The sequence below is a fragment of the Lissotriton helveticus genome, chromosome 1_1 (genome assembly GCF_964261635.1).
Source record: "Lissotriton helveticus chromosome 1_1, aLisHel1.1, whole genome shotgun sequence".
NCBI lineage: Eukaryota > Metazoa > Chordata > Amphibia > Caudata > Salamandridae > Lissotriton > Lissotriton helveticus.
Window position 1 is genome coordinate 1138701880 of NC_136057.1, and position 20985 is coordinate 1138722864.

Here is a 20985-nt window from a genome sequence, read left to right on the forward strand (position 1 = left end):
ACTTTTAACAATCCAATCCCAGTGCGATACTCCGACGTCACCAACCAATCCCAGCGCAAAAACACACCAATCGCAGCATGAGACAATATGACGTGCTACCTCACTCCTTGCTAATACATATATAGGAAAGGGTCCCCGTAAAAGTGGTGTATGCCAGCGGGCCACACACAAAAGGGAATTAGTAACAAATTATAAAAAGACAATCAACAAAATTTCCAAAGGTAATAAAGTTTTATTACCAAAGAGTAGAAGACAAAAATTACCTTCAATACAAAAATTACAGATTTTCAGTATTAGCAAGCCCCAAGGGGGGGGGGAGGAAGGGAGAAGGAGAGAAAGAAACTAGAAGGTAAATAAGAGAAAAAAATACACAGTATTGATAGTGACCTGATTATTACAAGATTACATGACACTGTACAAAAAATTTTTAACAATATAAATATAAAGGCCAAAGATACGGCCCAAATCGGACAATTCACAAAATATCAAAAAACATCCAGCACATATGGTAATTCAAATTAATATGGGTTGTGACTGGTGTATCAACAGAAGACAAACAGTCGACGTTTCGACCCCTAATAACAGGCTGAGTAAAAGTCCTTTCACGGGGTCTTCATCAGGACGTCATACAGGGAAGGGGAAGGGGCCACACTGTGGGAGGAAACATTTGGACTTTAGTACAAGGTGAAGACGACTGTTTGTCCAAGTCTAAACCAAGCGATTAATTTAACAATATTTCAACAAATTTAATTTACCATGGGGTACGGCCTGTGAGAAGGGCTCTGTACACAGAGTAGGCGCCACGCAGTTAAGTCGCGGTCACTCACTAATGATCGGAAAATCAACAAAGGAGGAGAAGGTCAACAATTAAGTATGTATATGCACTTATGTCGAAATACATCTTAGGATAAATCAAAACCTACACATAGAGCCTAATATTAACAGTTCGAGCTGCCATAAGAGTGGAACAACAAAGCTTCTTGCCTCACTCGTATTCAGAAGATTAGAAATTAAATACTTAAATACCTCGAAATTCTGGCGAAATTATTGCACCAGGAGAAACAGCGGGCGGGGCACTCTTTGTGAGAAAGGACCATCCAGACCCGCTGGAAATCAATAAGTTAACGTACTCATGTTACTGAATGTAGCAAATTATGGCACATAGGATTCATGAATTAATTCAGGGCCACAATGGCGAACTGACAAGAGTTTGTACTGTGACCAAGGTAAGCGGTCTCCGTCACCCTGGTAATGTGAGGAGCCGCCTGCTTGAAACAGGGACTGCTAGCACGAAGGCGGGTAGGGGTGGTTGTCGGCCAAATCACTAGAAGGATCACTGGGTAAGAGACGGTAGCTTATGCCATCTGATAGTTGTCTGTAGATTTCAGCTTTGTAATCAGAGAGGTCTTGAACCACAATTGCACCGCCTTTATCCGCGGGTTTTATAACAACCTCTTTGTTGTTACTTAAATCCGCCAAGGCCTTCTTCTCTGTTTTGGGTAAATTAAGCCGCGTAAATTTAGGCTCCTTGAGGGTGAGATCTATGGAGGAAGTTACAATATCCTCAAAGGCAAGGATCCGACTATTCATAGCATATGTAGGTGGAAAAAAGGTTGAGGGAACCCTCAACCCAGTGACCGAATTATTTGGTCTGATGGTCTGATTTCGGAAGAAATAGCGTAACCTTATCCTTCGGAAAAAGCTAAAAAGTTCGGTTTTGAGCAGGAATTTATTGACCGAAGCTGTGGGGACATAAGAAAGTCCTCGGCCGAGGACCTTAAGTTCTGCCTCCTGGAATTGATGTTTAGAAATATTGATCACTGGACTGGCGACACTGGGAAGCCCAACAGTTGGTGGAGTGGGCATAGTTACCATCTGTAAGTGTTCCTGCGTGTGGATATCTCCCCGTGTGTCTCGGGGCGAAAGGTGACCCGCTTCTGTTGTTTGCCTCGACCACCTGCCCACCCTGCCTGTTGTTGGCCTCTGGCTTGTCCCCGGGGCCAGTTGTTGCCACGGCCTCGCGGTGGGCGCCACTGTCCCCGACCCTGATCTAAAAAATGGGGTTGAAATTGGGGAGGATACTGCTGGTAAGTAGGGTCTTGAATGGGATAAGGAGGGTAGGGGTATGCGGTGCTAGGTCCTGCCTCAGCTTCACTGCCAGAACTATAGGAGGAGTCTGAAAAGGTGGTATAGTTTTGTCGTCCTCTATACCCCCCACGGCCTCGATTAGTGAATCGGCCTTGACTATCCTGTTTGTAATATTCTGGCTGTAAGTAAGGATACACTAGTTTTTTGTCAAAGGCTCTGAGATCACGTGCCAATTTCTCCAATTTCTTCGTTTGTGCCGTAGTGTCGAAATCTTTTATGGTTGCTTCCAAATGGTCTATAGCTTCCTTGGCTTTGGTGAGTGTGCTATCACCCAAGATTTCGGCCTTCAAATCTGCAATCTCTTTGCTCAAGGAGACTACCTGTTCTGCGGCCGTCTCGACCCCCAGCACCATCCAGTGCCGGGAGCAATTATTTGCCACGTAACTAAATCCCTCTTTGAATTTAGGTACGTCGACAAATATCACAGGCTCGATTTTAATTTGTAACCCCACCGGGATTATATTCTCTTGCAAGTATCTTGTAAATAGGTGTCCATGAAGTCTAGTACGAATAAGTTTTTTCTCTAATCTTTCCAAACGGGCCACCTTATCATTGAGGGTGATATCAATGGCCGGGACCGAGGTAGATAAAAAGGTGGATGATAGGTCTTTGGTTAACTGATTGATATACTCCTCTGTATAAGAAAGTAATTCGGATTCAACCATGGTATAACTAAATTTAATTTAGGGAAAAAGGAACCTCGCAGGTCAAACCTGCTCAGATAGTGTTACATAAAAGGGGGGTTAAACCCATGTAGTCACGGGGACCTGGGTGCTAGGTAATACATATATAGGAAAGGGTCCCCGTAAAAGTGGTGTATGCCAGCGGGCCACACACAAAAGGGAATTAGTAACAAATTATAAAAAGACAATCAACAAAATTTCCAAAGGTAATAAAGTTTTATTACCAAAGAGTAGAAGACAAAAATTACCTTCAATACAAAAATTACAGATTTTCAGTATTAGCAAGCCCCAAGGGGGGGGGGAGGAAGGGAGAAGGAGAGAAAGAAACTAGAAGGTAAATAAGAGAAAAAAATACACAGTATTGATAGTGACCTGATTATTACAAGATTACATGACACTGTACAAAAAATTTTTAACAATATAAATATAAAGGCCAAAGATACGGCCCAAATCGGACAATTCACAAAATATCAAAAAACATCCAGCACATATGGTAATTCAAATTAATATGGGTTGTGACTGGTGTATCAACAGAAGACAAACAGTCGACGTTTCGACCCCTAATAACAGGCTGAGTAAAAGTCCTTTCACGGGGTCTTCATCAGGACGTCATACAGGGAAGGGGAAGGGGCCACACTGTGGGAGGAAACATTTGGACTTTAGTACAAGGTGAAGACGACTGTTTGTCCAAGTCTAAACCAAGCGATTAATTTAACAATATTTCAACAAATTTAATTTACCATGGGGTACGGCCTGTGAGAAGGGCTCTGTACACAGAGTAGGCGCCACGCAGTTAAGTCGCGGTCACTCACTAATGATCGGAAAATCAACAAAGGAGGAGAAGGTCAACAATTAAGTATGTATATGCACTTATGTCGAAATACATCTTAGGATAAATCAAAACCTACACATAGAGCCTAATATTAACAGTTCGAGCTGCCATAAGAGTGGAACAACAAAGCTTCTTGCCTCACTCGTATTCAGAAGATTAGAAATTAAATACTTAAATACCTCGAAATTCTGGCGAAATTATTGCACCAGGAGAAACAGCGGGCGGGGCACTCTTTGTGAGAAAGGACCATCCAGACCCGCTGGAAATCAATAAGTTAACGTACTCATGTTACTGAATGTAGCAAATTATGGCACATAGGATTCATGAATTAATTCAGGGCCACAATGGCGAACTTACAAGAGTTTGTACTGTGACCAAGGTAAGCGGTCTCCGTCACCCTGGTAATGTGAGGAGCCGCCTGCTTGAAACAGGGACTGCTAGCACGAAGGCGGGTAGGGGTGGTTGTCGGCCAAATCACTAGAAGGATCACTGGGTAAGAGACGGTAGCTTATGCCATCTGATAGTTGTCTGTAGATTTCAGCTTTGTAATCAGAGAGGTCTTGAACCACAATTGCACCGCCTTTATCCGCGGGTTTTATAACAACCTCTTTGTTGTTACTTAAATCCGCCAAGGCCTTCTTCTCTGTTTTGGGTAAATTAAGCCGCGTAAATTTAGGCTCCTTGAGGGTGAGATCTATGGAGGAAGTTACAATATCCTCAAAGGCAAGGATCCGACTATTCATAGCATATGTAGGTGGAAAAAAGGTTGAGGGAACCCTCAACCCAGTGACCGAATTATTTGGTCTGATGGTCTGATTTCGGAAGAAATAGCGTAACCTTATCCTTCGGAAAAAGCTAAAAAGTTCGGTTTTGAGCAGGAATTTATTGACCGAAGCTGTGGGGACATAAGAAAGTCCTCGGCCGAGGACCTTAAGTTCTGCCTCCTGGAATTGATGTTTAGAAATATTGATCACTGGACTGGCGACACTGGGAAGCCCAACAGTTGGTGGAGTGGGCATAGTTACCATCTGTAAGTGTTCCTGCGTGTGGATATCTCCCCGTGTGTCTCGGGGCGAAAGGTGACCCGCTTCTGTTGTTTGCCTCGACCACCTGCCCACCCTGCCTGTTGTTGGCCTCTGGCTTGTCCCCGGGGCCAGTTGTTGCCACGGCCTCGCGGTGGGCGCCACTGTCCCCGACCCTGATCTAAAAAATGGGGTTGAAATTGGGGAGGATACTGCTGGTAAGTAGGGTCTTGAATGGGATAAGGAGGGTAGGGGTATGCGGTGCTAGGTCCTGCCTCAGCTTCACTGCCAGAACTATAGGAGGAGTCTGAAAAGGTGGTATAGTTTTGTCGTCCTCTATACCCCCCACGGCCTCGATTAGTGAATCGGCCTTGACTATCCTGTTTGTAATATTCTGGCTGTAAGTAAGGATACACTAGTTTTTTGTCAAAGGCTCTGAGATCACGTGCCAATTTCTCCAATTTCTTCGTTTGTGCCGTAGTGTCGAAATCTTTTATGGTTGCTTCCAAATGGTCTATAGCTTCCTTGGCTTTGGTGAGTGTGCTATCACCCAAGATTTCGGCCTTCAAATCTGCAATCTCTTTGCTCAAGGAGACTACCTGTTCTGCGGCCGTCTCGACCCCCAGCACCATCCAGTGCCGGGAGCAATTATTTGCCACGTAACTAAATCCCTCTTTGAATTTAGGTACGTCGACAAATATCACAGGCTCGATTTTAATTTGTAACCCCACCGGGATTATATTCTCTTGCAAGTATCTTGTAAATAGGTGTCCATGAAGTCTAGTACGAATAAGTTTTTTCTCTAATCTTTCCAAACGGGCCACCTTATCATTGAGGGTGATATCAATGGCCGGGACCGAGGTAGATAAAAAGGTGGATGATAGGTCTTTGGTTAACTGATTGATATACTCCTCTGTATAAGAAAGTAATTCGGATTCAACCATGGTATAACTAAATTTAATTTAGGGAAAAAGGAACCTCGCAGGTCAAACCTGCTCAGATAGTGTTACATAAAAGGGGGGTTAAACCCATGTAGTCACGGGGACCTGGGTGCTAGGTAATACATATATAGGAAAGGGTCCCCGTAAAAGTGGTGTATGCCAGCGGGCCACACACAAAAGGGAATTAGTAACAAATTATAAAAAGACAATCAACAAAATTTCCAAAGGTAATAAAGTTTTATTACCAAAGAGTAGAAGACAAAAATTACCTTCAATACAAAAATTACAGATTTTCAGTATTAGCAAGCCCCAAGGGGGGGGGGAGGAAGGGAGAAGGAGAGAAAGAAACTAGAAGGTAAATAAGAGAAAAAAATACACAGTATTGATAGTGACCTGATTATTACAAGATTACATGACACTGTACAAAAAATTTTTAACAATATAAATATAAAGGCCAAAGATACGGCCCAAATCGGACAATTCACAAAATATCAAAAAACATCCAGCACATATGGTAATTCAAATTAATATGGGTTGTGACTGGTGTATCAACAGAAGACAAACAGTCGACGTTTCGACCCCTAATAACAGGCTGAGTAAAAGTCCTTTCACGGGGTCTTCATCAGGACGTCATACAGGGAAGGGGAAGGGGCCACACTGTGGGAGGAAACATTTGGACTTTAGTACAAGGTGAAGACGACTGTTTGTCCAAGTCTAAACCAAGCGATTAATTTAACAATATTTCAACAAATTTAATTTACCATGGGGTACGGCCTGTGAGAAGGGCTCTGTACACAGAGTAGGCGCCACGCAGTTAAGTCGCGGTCACTCACTAATGATCGGAAAATCAACAAAGGAGGAGAAGGTCAACAATTAACTGGCCCCGGGGACAAGCCAGAGGCCAACAACAGGCAGGGTGGGCAGGTGGTCGAGGCAAACAACAGAAGCGGGTCACCTTTCGCCCCGAGACACACGGGGAGATATCCACACGCAGGAACACTTACAGATGGTAACTATGCCCACTCCACCAACTGTTGGGCTTCCCAGTGTCGCCAGTCCAGTGATCAATATTTCTAAACATCAATTCCAGGAGGCAGAACTTAAGGTCCTCGGCCGAGGACTTTCTTATGTCCCCACAGCTTCGGTCAATAAATTCCTGCTCAAAACCGAACTTTTTAGCTTTTTCCGAAGGATAAGGTTACGCTATTTCTTCCGAAATCAGACCATCAGACCAAATAATTCGGTCACTGGGTTGAGGGTTCCCTCAACCTTTTTTCCACCTACATATGCTATGAATAGTCGGATCCTTGCCTTTGAGGATATTGTAACTTCCTCCATAGATCTCACCCTCAAGGAGCCTAAATTTACGCGGCTTAATTTACCCAAAACAGAGAAGAAGGCCTTGGCGGATTTAAGTAACAACAAAGAGGTTGTTATAAAACCCGCGGATAAAGGCGGTGCAATTGTGGTTCAAGACCTCTCTGATTACAAAGCTGAAATCTACAGACAACTATCAGATGGCATAAGCTACCGTCTCTTACCCAGTGATCCTTCTAGTGATTTGGCCGACAACCACCCCTACCCGCCTTCGTGCTAGCAGTCCCTGTTTCAAGCAGGCGGCTCCTCACATTACCAGGGTGACGGAGACCGCTTACCTTGGTCACAGTACAAACTCTTGTAAGTTCGCCATTGTGGCCCTGAATTAATTCATGAATCCTATGTGCCATAATTTGCTACATTCAGTAACATGAGTACGTTAACTTATTGATTTCCAGCGGGTCTGGATGGTCCTTTCTCACAAAGAGTGCCCCGCCCGCTGTTTCTCCTGGTGCAATAATTTCGCCAGAATTTCGAGGTATTTAAGTATTTAATTTCTAATCTTCTGAATACGAGTGAGGCAAGAAGCTTTGTTGTTCCACTCTTATGGCAGCTCGAACTGTTAATATTAGGCTCTATGTGTAGGTTTTGATTTATCCTAAGATGTATTTCGACATAAGTGCATATACATACTTAATTGTTGACCTTCTCCTCCTTTGTTGATTTTCCGATCATTAGTGAGTGACCGCGACTTAACTGCGTGGCGCCTACTCTGTGTACAGAGCCCTTCTCACAGGCCGTACCCCATGGTAAATTAAATTTGTTGAAATATTGTTAAATTAATCGCTTGGTTTAGACTTGGACAAACAGTCGTCTTCACCTTGTACTAAAGTCCAAATGTTTCCTCCCACAGTGTGGCCCCTTCCCCTTCCCTGTATGACGTCCTGATGAAGACCCCGTGAAAGGACTTTTACTCAGCCTGTTATTAGGGGTCGAAACGTCGACTGTTTGTCTTCTGTTGATACACCAGTCACAACCCATATTAATTTGAATTACCATATGTGCTGGATGTTTTTTGATATTTTGTGAATTGTCCGATTTGGGCCGTATCTTTGGCCTTTATATTTATATTGTTAAAAATTTTTTGTACAGTGTCATGTAATCTTGTAATAATCAGGTCACTATCAATACTGTGTATTTTTTTCTCTTATTTACCTTCTAGTTTCTTTCTCTCCTTCTCCCTTCCTCCCCCCCCCCTTGGGGCTTGCTAATACTGAAAATCTGTAATTTTTGTATTGAAGGTAATTTTTGTCTTCTACTCTTTGGTAATAAAACTTTATTACCTTTGGAAATTTTGTTGATTGTCTTTTTATAATTTGTTACTAATTCCCTTTTGTGTGTGGCCCGCTGGCATACACCACTTTTACGGGGACCCTTTCCTATATATGTATTACCTAGCACCCAGGTCCCCGTGACTACATGGGTTTAACCCCCCTTTTATGTAACACCTCACTCCTTGCAGCACTTCATCCTCCTGTACAATTTTAATTGCATTCACACAACTTCAACAATAAACTTCTAAACCTCTTCTTGTTTGCTGTTACCAGAAATAACTGTATCTCAAATCAAATCACTCAAATCAATGAAGCTTCACCCGTTTGCGCAATTAGGTTCCACCAACACCGATTAATGTTATTCAGTTACACTATTGCTTAGTCTTCCCATGTCATTGTTATAGGTGATGGATGTTACCTCACACATTACTCCTTATCCTGCAAACAAGTCTTCCTATTCAATTTCTGTATGTATACCCCAGGGTCTCCAGACTACTGAACACTTCAATCGCTTATCCTTAACAACTTCTTAATACTTCTTTTTTCCACTCACACATTCGTACTCTCAATACCGCAATCCAACCCAAACATAGCTACCATGAATAACACATCCCACTATTAATACTCACACCTTCAAAACCGCAACTGCCTTTTAGTATTACCTTGTCAGATCTCCAAGTTGAGGACACTGGACACTGGATTTGGGAATCAGGAATTTTATTCTGACTTGGGAAATTATTTTATTTTGTAACTCCATTCAGGGTGTGAACCATACCTCTTTTAGCATACACTGCTGGTTCCTGAGTATCTTTTATTTAAACCAATTCAACCCTGGACTTACTAGGGTGGTCTCCAACTCTGCGCCTTGTTCTTCTTCAAATTGACTGGATCTTTCCCACCATTTTGGAATAGAGCATAAATGAATATCAAATTTTAACATCACTTATTTTCAGTCAATTATGAGAGTTTAGATGAATTTTTAAAACCTTTTTTTCATTGTTTTAAGTTGAGTAATTTTGTTTGTCATCTCTTTATTTAGAAGTTAGTCACAGCAGTAGCTGTATTCTTAAAGGAATTCAGAAAACACCATCAGCAGGACCTAACAATGTAAAAGGCAAAAGCCAGGAAAAGGATAGTCACAGAACAATTAGTCTGGACCTGTCTGAACTGCATAAAGCTGTCAGCGCGTCTTCTAAGGAATGGGTATTAGAAGATCTCTGAAGTTTCCTAACTAGGAACACTTAAATTAAACACAAAAGGTCATCTTAGTCCAATGGTAAAAGGATTGTTCGATAGTCTGCTACATCCTTCTTCATTCACACAGTAACATACGAAAACGGCAAAACATTATCTCCAAGCAGTCTACTAAGTTACAAATGTTTATGTACATTAGTCTCACATCAATTTCCAACAAGAACCCAGAAGCGTACTCTATTAGCTATTCAGAACGCCACTGTGTGACAATGAGCTTGTTTAAAGCAGAAACATTCCAATTGTAACTTGTACAGAATTACATCATGAGCTTCGCATTTACCTGCATACACTATTGTTTTAATACATTGTTGGTATTTATTATTGTGAATAAATGACAGCTAAAATCTAACTTAATACATTGAGAACATGTAGCTTATGAAAGAAAGAATTCATATATTAAAGTCAATAAATTCTACAATGATGACATGCTCTAATGAAGTTAGCATGAATTATTTATTTAATACGCACAGTGCAACATCTTGTTAAAACGGGTTTATTTAAGAAAAGTTCAAAGAAAGGCAATGAAGATAGATAAATATATTAGGCCTAGTTTAGTTTGACAATGTCAGTACGATAGGAATGGATGCTTACTACAAAAAGAAATCAGGATAATCATGCTTCACGTTAATTTGCCTGTTTAATGAATGGCCCATTTGCCATTTTATCTATTTCTTTGGGCATTCCTCTTGTTAATATTTTTACAAGCTAATCACATATTTTAAGCTAATTGTACGTGCTTCATCATTCCCAAGTCATTAAGTCATAAACACAGCTGCAGCAAGAGATTCTGCTGCGGGCCAAGCAGTCCTTCACAGCCTCTTTCATTCAGGTAAGTCTGGTTTCCGAACTACAGTGAACTGTTTTGATGGTGCTGCATATGCTTCTTCAAGTATGTGAATCTGCGAATGATCCAATACAGGAGTAGAATTTATTACCGGTAACTACATCTATCCATGGTTTTTATCTACATAGATCAAATGGGATCCACCCTCCTCCCTAACATTAATTAACATACATCTTCTGTGCCTTCAAAAGCCTGAGGTATGGTGGGCTCCACAGGGAGTGGAATTAGGAGCCTTTCCACCTCATCGGCTGAAGTTTGGGTCTTTTCAAATGAGGTGAAATGGCCATCAAACCTCCACATTTTTGTTGTTTTTTGGGAAACAGTTTTCTGTACCGCTTAGTAAGTATGACAGTGAAGTTTCAAGTATCGAAATCTATAAAAGATACTAACGCAAGAGAGGTGAAGTTGGAGGTAAATAATTTTGTTTCATTCACCAGCCACCAGTCTTGTTGTAGATTGGGATCTAGCTATTAACAAAGGCAAAGGTTAGTAATCCCTGCCTGAAATTAATTTCCATCCTTTTTGTGGGTACACACTTTTTTTCCTATATGGCCTCAGTTTTATTACTTGTAGAAGGGTTCCTTAAAGAGGATGATATTTGCATCATGAGTGCATCCATTACCTCCATTGTGATCGCCACTTGAAAAATTACATGTTCTGTCAGACGTTTAATAACACGATAGAAAAATGAAAATGATCAGGCCCCTCCTAAAAAGCTGTACTATTTTAATCTGTGGGTTATCAAACTGGGGTAGGTAATGCTTTGTCATATTTTACTTTTCATAATTGAGCAGCATATTTGGTTTCTGTGAGATCAGGTTCAGAATATCTGAACCTCCTATCCTCTTCTGGTCCGCCAACAGGGTTGCTAGTACACAAGGTATATCTTACTGACACTGAGGTTGCTGGGGGCAATAGTTTTGACAGGAATTCAGTAGAAATGATTGGATTGGAATTGATGATTGATAACATCTGTTCTGAAATACTTGTATGGATAAGCTGTGGTGCATGGGCACTTACTTGTTGGCTATTGGCTCTCTGCTGCATTCGCCTCTACAAGCCAGAAACAAATCATTGGGTAGGTCGGTCCTACTGAAGCGAACAATCCCAAACCAATGTTGAGATCATGAACCACTTAAAATATGGAAATGGTAAACTTTCCAAGTTAGCAGACAGCATAAAGTGCATTAAAAATTCTTTAGTCGTCCCTTGCCAATTTCTACATGTTACATTAGCACCTCACTATTGCAGTAATTCTTGGTCTGCCTTTCTTTTATTTTTCAGAAGTTGACATAGAAATTTGGAAACTCCATTTTGATTGCAGCATCTATAACAGATTCTCAGAAAGAAAGGATCTATCATGTCAAGCTTTGGCTAAAAATATAGATCAGCTGAGAATCCTTTCTGCCCATGAATTTCTTCAGAGGCTTTGAAAAAAGAAGGGGGAACTGGGAACGAGAAGAGAAAATACAGGAGTGCTTGTTATGGCGACATCTGGAATACTTGGTCTCCACTTGCATCACCTATTGGATTGGCACACTAGGTGACTCTGAGGCACTAAGTGAAGTGATTTATACATATAGATAGACCGAGTAAATGCTGAAAGGTCAATGAACATTTAGTACAAAGCACAGTGAGATGGTTCCCACATTGGGATCAGTTTTCTTCCCTGATCCAGGGCTAAAGAGATTATAATGAAACCAGATGTTGACAAGGACACTAACACTGAACTCCAGGATGGCAAGGAGCATTCTCTTCCACTATTGACCTGTAGGTGGAAAGCAGAGCTAGGAAGTACCCTCCAATGCAGTAGTTAGCAGTCGAGTGGTTCACACATGCCAATGTCCAGTCTTCCAAAGTTTACAATCTCTTTCCTGTCTGACTTGGGTGACTGTGATTTAGTTTGGGGGGTTAAGGGTAGGTTGAAGAAAATGCATTAGTGATGTGTTTTTGGCAGGTCCCGCCAGGTCTTAATTTAATCAAGTAACTCTGTGTCCCCTTTCTGACTCGCTTCTGGAGCTGAAATTCTGTCAGGAAACTTATATGCTGTTTTATAGCAGTGTTTGTTAACTTGTAAAGCCCATCTATATCTTTGGTGACCATGCACTACATAAATCTGCTAAATAAATACATGAATGACTTAACTGCTTTATAAGGTAGCAACCAATTGTAACATACACATTAAAGATGTGTGCTACAAATGCCTGCCAGGTGATCGCTTGCTTCCCAGTATTCTATTAAGTATTTTTGTCTGACTTTTGAGATCAACTAGATTCTATAAATAAACTTGTCCAGAAAATTTGAGCTTCAAACGGAGGTTAAGGCGGCAAAATCAAATTATCATGCCAATAGTGCTGGACTGTAATACTAGGGTTTTGTTTTCAGCTACCATTCCAGATACCATTCCCGATTGTCCCGGTTGTTGTATAATGGACGAGTTGGGAGCCCACTGGAGCTTAAAGTATATCTGGGCATGCTGGGTCGGACACGCAGCGGACGCGTGCAGCGGGCGCGCCACAGGCGCCCCAAAGGCTAGCCCATCTGCTCCTGTCTGCGCCCGGAGGGTGACCAGTGCCAGAACCCCTGCCCTTTTCAACTCACAAATATACACTAGAACTGAACTTCTTAATCTAAACACAGGTGAGTGCCTCAATCCCAAATTGTTGCTAGATCGGACCACCTACACCCCTAGAAAATGCAAATCGTGTGGTCTGATGGCCCTGCATCAGCCCATTAAGAACATAGTTGGAAACTTAAGTAAGGGCAGTGCACCGTTATACCCTGCTAAGGAAAACAACGACGGTGCCCAAGGGACCGGGGGGTCTAACATATCTCAAAGCCCTTGTACAGATGCAATCAGGTGCATTCTATTGAACACAAGATCGATGAGCAGACATAAATATGAATTAGAATGCCTGATTCAAACCTTAAATCCTAACCTCTTGTTCGTAACAGAAACATGAGCAAATAGTGCATCAGACCCAGACTGGAATGTAGCAGTACCAGCAGGCTACCATGTAGCATATGTAGACAGGGCGGAGAAAATGGGGAGGGGGGATAGCCATAATCTACTGATCCCATTACAGGATTAAGATCGAGTCTGCACAATCGCTGGAAGCTGATGCGCTGACATTTAGCATTAAAGCTAATAATTCTGAGCTCTACCCGGGGGTACTCATCTATAGGCCTCCAGGGGTGAGGTCATCCTTCACCAGCTCAATCCCGACCTTTCTGGAATCTTGTTTAGATATCCCTACCTTCACGGTATTAGGAGACTTTAATTACCACCTTGAAGCGAACAATTACCCTGATACCACAAACCTAATAGACAACCTTGCAGGTTTTGGGCCGAGGCAGATTGTATCTGGGCCAACTCACATAGCAGACCATACACTGGATGGTATATTCACCAACATATTGAAATAGTTAGTGTGAAGCCAGTACCGTGGTCTGATCATAACCTTATTCGACATCAATATTAAAATTCCTATAAATAATAGGCGGCATCGGAACAGACCTCCTATGGGCAAATCGCATCCATGGAAATCAATCTACAAAAATGATTTGATAACAGCCCTGGTAAGGAATCCCCCAAACATGGTATCCGACTCCAGTGTGGCAGCCAGAAACTTTGAAGACTGGCTTAGGACATCAGTAAATAGGCTCGCTCCTGAAGTAACTAAGTACCCTCAGAGAAGTCAGGTGTCTTTACCTTGGTACACAGTTGAGTTTCGACAAATTAAAGCCAAATGCAGATGCAAGGATCGACTTTGGCGAACATATTATAGTATAAAATACAAAAAGGACTATAACACAGCCCTAGAAGAATACAAGGTAGCAATAACAAATGCTAAAACTGCATATTTTACAACAAAAATCCAGGCGGCCACAAATTCCTCGAAGGAGCTCTTCAAAACGGTGACAGCTCTGTCGAAGTGCCCGCAAGACATTCAATTTTCATCAGACCAAAACTTTGTGTATAAGATTACCTCCTTCTTTCAAAATAAAGTTCAGATAGTTTATAATGAACTCCGTAAGACAGTATCTGATCCCACAGGGGAAGGTGGTGATCCGTCCGAGAACACCCTAACGCATTGCAGTCTGTTAAGTTTCCTTTACTAGCGACAGAGCGAGTCACAGGTCTGCTATCACAGACTAAGCCCGACTCGCCCCTGGACCCCTGCCCCCCGCCATATACTGCACTTGGTTCCAGAGGAAATCAGTGCTCACCTGACTCCCTTCCTAAACGAGGTCATCAGCTCAGGGATATTTCCACACTCCTGGAAAAAGGCCTGCTTCATTTCATTTCATTTCAATGCTTGTATCGTACGCAGACGATACCCATATAGTGGCATCGGTCACTCAAAGTGTGGACACTACAGCTGTCAGTTTTCGTAACTGTCTAAGTGCTGTTACGGCATGGATGAACTCAAACTTTCTAAAGCTCAATACTAGAAAGACTGAGGTTATGGAGTTTGTGCAGAAGTCTTCTGTATGGAGCCAATTATGGTGGCCCTCTGAGGCTGGGAACTGTACTGTTCCCGTAACCAAGGCTAGGAACCTTGGGTTTTTGTTTGATAGCAATCTAAAGTTTGTGCAATAAATTAATCAGGTATCTTCTGCCTGCTTCTTTACACTGAAAGTCTTGCGCAAAATCCTGCCGTCCATCCCACCAACTGTTAGGAAAACTGAGGTTGGGCTGTTGGTTCTCTCTAGAGTAGACTATGGCAACGCCTTAAACCTGGGAGCAGATAAAGGCCAAATTGCCAAACTGCAGTCCCTACAGAAGGCGGCGGCTTGGGTGCTACTTGATCTTCCTAAACACCATCCAATGTCTGCTAGTATTAAACGGCTCCATTGGCTCCCAGTTCGACAGCAATTGGATTTCAAGGCTCTCTGCCTTGTACACAAGGCTTTTATGGAGGGGGAGCTGTGGATGTGCAACATCTACTCCCCCTGTACTCGCCAAAACGCTGTCTCAGGTCATCCAATTCAGAACTGATTCTGGTCCCCAAGATAAAAAGATCCAGATGGGGTGGATAGGGCTTCTCATATTGAGCAGCCAAACTGTGGAACTCTCTCCCCACATTGATCAGATTACAGCCTAACAGTACTCTTTTCAGAAACCTAATAAAGACATGGCGTTTCGCTAAGCTCGTAGATTGATCAGCGTGAGCCTCGAGATCCACTCACCTCAGCACCAAGATGCCTCAGCATTCATGCGCGTTAAAAGACAAATCAGTCAGTCAGGAGCAAGATTTAAAGGTGCATACTATATCTTTCCCCACAGCTTGGGAAAGCATTCATGATAAGTTAAGGGTGTATTAATGTGGATTTCAGGCAAATGTTACGTTATATTATGTTTTGTTATGGATATAAAAATAGGGCACTCAGACCCACTCTTCTGTTCACTCCCGGACCTGCGGAATAACTATCAGAGGCCTGCCTGCTGTGACTTGCTATGCAACTCTGTAAGACTGCTTTTCTGTACTCGGAAGGACTCCGTTGCTGCTTGGAGCCTGCCTTCAACTCCGAGGCTAGCCCTGCTGTTTGAGCCCTTCATCTTCACCTGAACCCAAGCCTACCAGACTGACTGCAAGGGCTAGTTTGCTAACCTCCTGTTCAGAACCAAGGGTCATAAAAGGCTCCCACCATCTTGAACCCAGCCTGAGTGAGTTCTGAACCGCCAACTGGTGTCCTACTGGTCCTGAACCCTTGGCTGTGGTGCTAAAGGTGCAGACTAGTTTTTGACTAAAAACTGGGCCCAACCTGCTAGTCGATCGCCCCAAGATGCATCACCAGTTGGCCTGACTTCACAGTTGCTCCCGCTATGTTCTTTTTCCCAGCAGTAAATCCTGTTCAGCTGTGCTTTGTTCAAGGGGTATCCGAGCTCCTAGGTCTGTTTTCTACCATAGCCTCCTACCTCTTCACGCCAGATATTTTTGACTTCCATTTTGGTGGCTAAGTCTGAACATAGAAATCTTCACTGCAACTTTGTCCAGCGGCTTCCCTACAATGACAAATCCCTCCTCGGACACTACCTGCAGCCTTGCCCTGCTGAACTTTACCTTCTCAGAATATTTTTCTTAAAAATACTTATAAGTTCAAAGGTATGCTCTGACTGGGCCCAATCCACTTCTTGTATCTGACCCATGGTCCATTGCAGTCAGCCATATTTTTTGACTTTGATCTTTTTGGCACTAGTTCTTTCTAAAAACTTTAAAAATTCATAACTGTGGTTCTATTGCTTGGATTTTTATCGTTGTGGTGTCAAATAATTTATTAAAATGTAAAATGTAGTCCATTGCTCTAAATTGGTGTGGGAGTTTTCTTGTGTTGTGGTTTCACTTTATTACTGTTAGTGTGTTGCTTAAATACTTTACACATTGGCTGTAATTAAGGCCTCATTAAATTTTGCACCAAGATACCTAGCGTTAAGCAAAGGTTAATTTAGTGACTTTTTGTGGTTCACCATTCCAGGGATTGTGTCTGTTGCTTAACCAGGGCTTACCCCCCAGTCAACCAACAACCCAATTTCTCACTAGTATGTTATGTCATGTCTTGTCATCTCATGTCATCTTATGTCATCTTATCTTATCTTGTTTGAGATATGTGCTAGAGAGAGTCTGGCTGACCAGAGATGGCTGGTTGGTTGGTGGAACTGAATGCAGCTTTCAGGTAGGCTGAGCGTGTGTTTTGAAGTGCTTTTTATGGGTGTCAGTAGCTTGAATTGTGCATGCTTTTGTGTCAGGAAACAATGATATTCCCTCAGGCGTGATGTGACTTGAGCTTGACATGGAGGTTGAGGACCAGTATGGCTGCTGCACCCTGGACAGTCAGTTGCTGTTTTCTGAGCTAGTTGGTGATTCATAATTATAGTATGTACCCATAGTCTAGTTTGCTGGTGATTAGGGTTTGGTCTTTCTAGTGTTATTTGATAGTGAATTGAATATGTTTTAGCATCTTCAGGATGTGGAAGCAGGACGTGGCAACATCGTTGACTTTGGCTGACATGTCATCCTGCAGTTGATGATTATCCTGAGATTTCTTGCCTTTATGCTGGGGATGGGAGTAGGTCCTCGGTCTGTGTACCACCAGGCATGGTCCCACAATGATTAATCTTTTCTGAAGATCACTACTTCAGTTCTGTCCATGTTCAGCTTGAGCCAGGTGGACTTCATCCAGGTGGCCACATTAGTCATACAGAAGTTGCTCCTGGTGCTGGGTGTTTTGTCCAAGAGGGACTAAATCAGTTAGGGCTCATCGGCATAGGTAATTATGTCGATGTTGTGTGCGTGGATGACATCAGCTAGCAGATTCTTGTAGATTTGTGTAGGACTTGACCCTTTCTAAAGGGTCATCCCCAAACGTTTTGCCTTCACTCCCTGGTTTTCTGAACCCGTTTTTGTTGCCTTTCGGACTCATTTGGCACATTTAATTTTTCTTGTAAGTCCCTAGTAAAGTCCCTAGGGCGCCTGTAAATCAAATGTTACTAGTGGGCCTGCAGTACTGATTGTGCCACCCACTTAAGTAGCCTTTTTCACGTGCCTCATGTCTGCCATTGCTGCCTGTGTATGGAGTAGTAAGCTGCCATTTAGACCTGGCAAAATAAACCTTTAGCCAGGCCAAAAACCTTCCTTTTTAATACATATGTCACTCCTAGCGTATGCCCTAAACAATCCATATGTCAGGGTGCAGTGTATTTAAAAGGTTGTACATTTTAAATGTCCTGGTAGTGAAACACTCTTACATTTGTTTTCCACTGCTGCAAGGTCTACCGCTCCCATAGGATAACATTGGGTTCAATTGAGAGCTGTATAAAATTGGGTTACTGGTTACAAAATAACTGTATGTTACTGCACAATCACAATCACCAATCACAAATCACAAATCCTTAATGTTGATCACCAATGTAAGAAATTGGGTTGTTGGTTGACTGAAGTGTGAGCCCTGGTCAAGCAGCAACCACAATGCTTCTCATGGTGAGGCAAACCCTGAATTAACCTGTGCTTAACCCTTGGGTAGCTTGGCAGAGAGCAGTCGCTCGGGCTTACCTCAGATGCAATGTGTAAAGTATTCAGGGCCAGACTGAGAGCCCAAAAGAGCCCTGGCAATTTTCTCAGACGAGCCCCTTGGGAAGCACTGCCAGGCCCTGGAAGGCTGGAAATGCTTACATACTGCTTTTGTTACGGGGACCAATATTGTAGTACAGCTGCAAAACTAGCCCCCAGTAACAAAACCATTTTTATTTTTAATAATAATGCTCATTAATACATACTTAAAATGGTAAGTTTATAATTGCTCTAAATTTAATGCAGGTGACTTTGATCTAGTTTAAGCTCAACATTATTCTATTTTTTTTAAATTGTAGATTATTTTGTTTAATTGTGAAAAAATCAACATATTACATGACATGATCTAAACATTTTTTAACAAAGAAAACTTTATTTCAATGTCATTGGTGAAACTTTCTACCTTTATGTATGAAATTAGTGCATGTGGATTTCAATACTTGTCTATTAAATAATATAATGGTTTAAAACCATTAAGCAAAACCAAGAAATAAGTCCAGGGACTTCAGTGAAATGTTGGCATAAGTGTGGTTGACCCCACCATGGTTGCAACTTTTTGGCATTTTGGAAAAAGATACTTAATTGCAGCAATATTATAACTTTAGTTTACCCCTCCTGCAACCATTTGGTTATTGTGACAATAAGGATTTGTTTAGTGCCCTCAGCGCATCTTTTTTGTTGTTTTTTAAATAGAGGCATTTCAAACTGATGTAGGTAAAAGTAGGACTCCAAAACTGAAGGAAATATGCTTACTAATGAGAGGCTTTCAAATATTTTCTTTTTGTTGCAAATGCAAACTTTAAATTAGACTTGGATAACCTTTAAAACTAGACTCATAAAAAAATATCCTAGAATTTGTGTGAGAAAGCCACAGTGTCGGACTTTTCTATAGGGCAATTAGGCAGCGTCTGATAGGTTGTTCTGATAGGTCATTGTGAGGGCTATTTTTTGGACGTTTATGTGCCTGCTTTATGGTCTGTTGAGCTGGTTTTTACTGTTGATTTCTCTATAACATTGCTTGCAGCAAGCAGACATTTATGCGGTCTCCGCTACTTTGCAAACCACCTCTATAAAGTATTATGATATGTTCAGAACTGCTCCAGTTTGCAATTGTGGATCACTTTTTTAGGAGATTTGATTCACTAATGGTGACTTTTGGTGCCCCGACCCATTTCCTGTACCAGTCCGGCTCTGGAGACCTAAGTAGTTGTTAAGTTTACATTGAAAGCCAGCATGCAATTAATTTCATGTTCAACATTATTATTTTTTTTATTTCAGCGCAGACAGCAAAAAGTTGACAATTCGTTCTGACCTAAGGCCCAGTCATGAAAATATATTCAAGTCTGGAAAAGAAGGGATCATTTCAGAAGAATGGTATGTACTTTTATTGTTTATTCACATTGTGTCATGTTATATATCTTACTTTCCAAGTTGTTCTCAAGAGCGTGATTTCTGCACAGCCAACTTTTATTTTTGACAGTCATGAAGATAGAGTTTGAATGTTTTAAAGTTTACAAGCTTCCCTTTTGAGATTTCCCGTGAAAGAGGAACTGAAATGTTACTACTGCACACAGGAGCCAATTTCTGGTGCAAAGTAAAAGTTCTCCGCTCATCTATTGAGGGGAGACCAATGCCACCTCCACTGGCAAGTCTTAGGTGAATACCTTTCCAGGTGACACTCTTATTAAAAAGAAATACTAACTCCAAGCAAGTCAATGGCACTGGAGAATGTGACAGTGCCATACCATTTTAAAAGTAGTAGTGTTCATTAATCCACACTTAAGTCTCCTTGCGTAGAAATGCCTGGTTAAGAAACTAGGGTTTTTCACAAGATGTCCAATCAGCAGTTATGGATTTACCCTTTGATGCTCTAGACTCTTTGATGCTAAAGCGGATTCACTTCCTAGGGATATTTAAAGATAGCAAAGCTATGGCACGGTCTCTAGACCTGCAAACAACCGTTTACAGACATTGTAAACATTTGTCAGGGTTTATCAGAGGCATCCCTTTCAAGGACACCAACTATATGCACACCAGCAGCAGCAACAGAATCAGCAATCAAACTGCTTCTACAAAATCTAATGAGGATGTTGCAAAGGAAGATAGTGTGCCATGCCCTTACCTCCCTCTTCTTCCTCCTCCACTTGTGCCCCGGCTACAGTGGGGAAACAGCCCTAGTTACACCTTACCACAACACTCTCAACCCGTTGGAGCACAGGTATCCTCATGTCCTAAAGCATGGAGGATCATTACTGCAGACCTCCCATCCCTCCCCGACCAGAGGTACTTCTGCAAGACCATCTGCATCTCCTTCAATAGGAATTACAATACTTCCTCTTAAAGGGAGCAGTGGGGTTCTTCCCAGAGCAGGAAAGGAGTCAAGGATGCTACTTCTGGTACTTCTTATCCATTTGTGGTACTTCAGTTTCGCTTTACTTCCAAACCACAAGTCTTCATGAATCATAATGGCAGTGGTTTTGGAACATCTCAGATGTACTATTGCTGGCTGTGGCTGCTGTCCACTTTGCTTTGTTTCCT

The 20985-nt window shown here is 42.0% G+C and overlaps 1 protein-coding gene across 1 annotated transcript in view; it reads left to right on the forward strand.

Moving 5' to 3' along the window:
• The window catches only part of LRRIQ1 (leucine rich repeats and IQ motif containing 1), a 1358071-nt gene that overhangs the window by 941640 nt on the left and 395446 nt on the right, over nt 1–20985 (forward strand). Inside the window, exon 20 of the mRNA XM_078678880.1 lies at nt 19726–19821. Coding sequence (XP_078535006.1) covers nt 19726–19821 — 96 coding nt within the window. The remainder of the gene's footprint in view (nt 1–19725; nt 19822–20985) is intronic.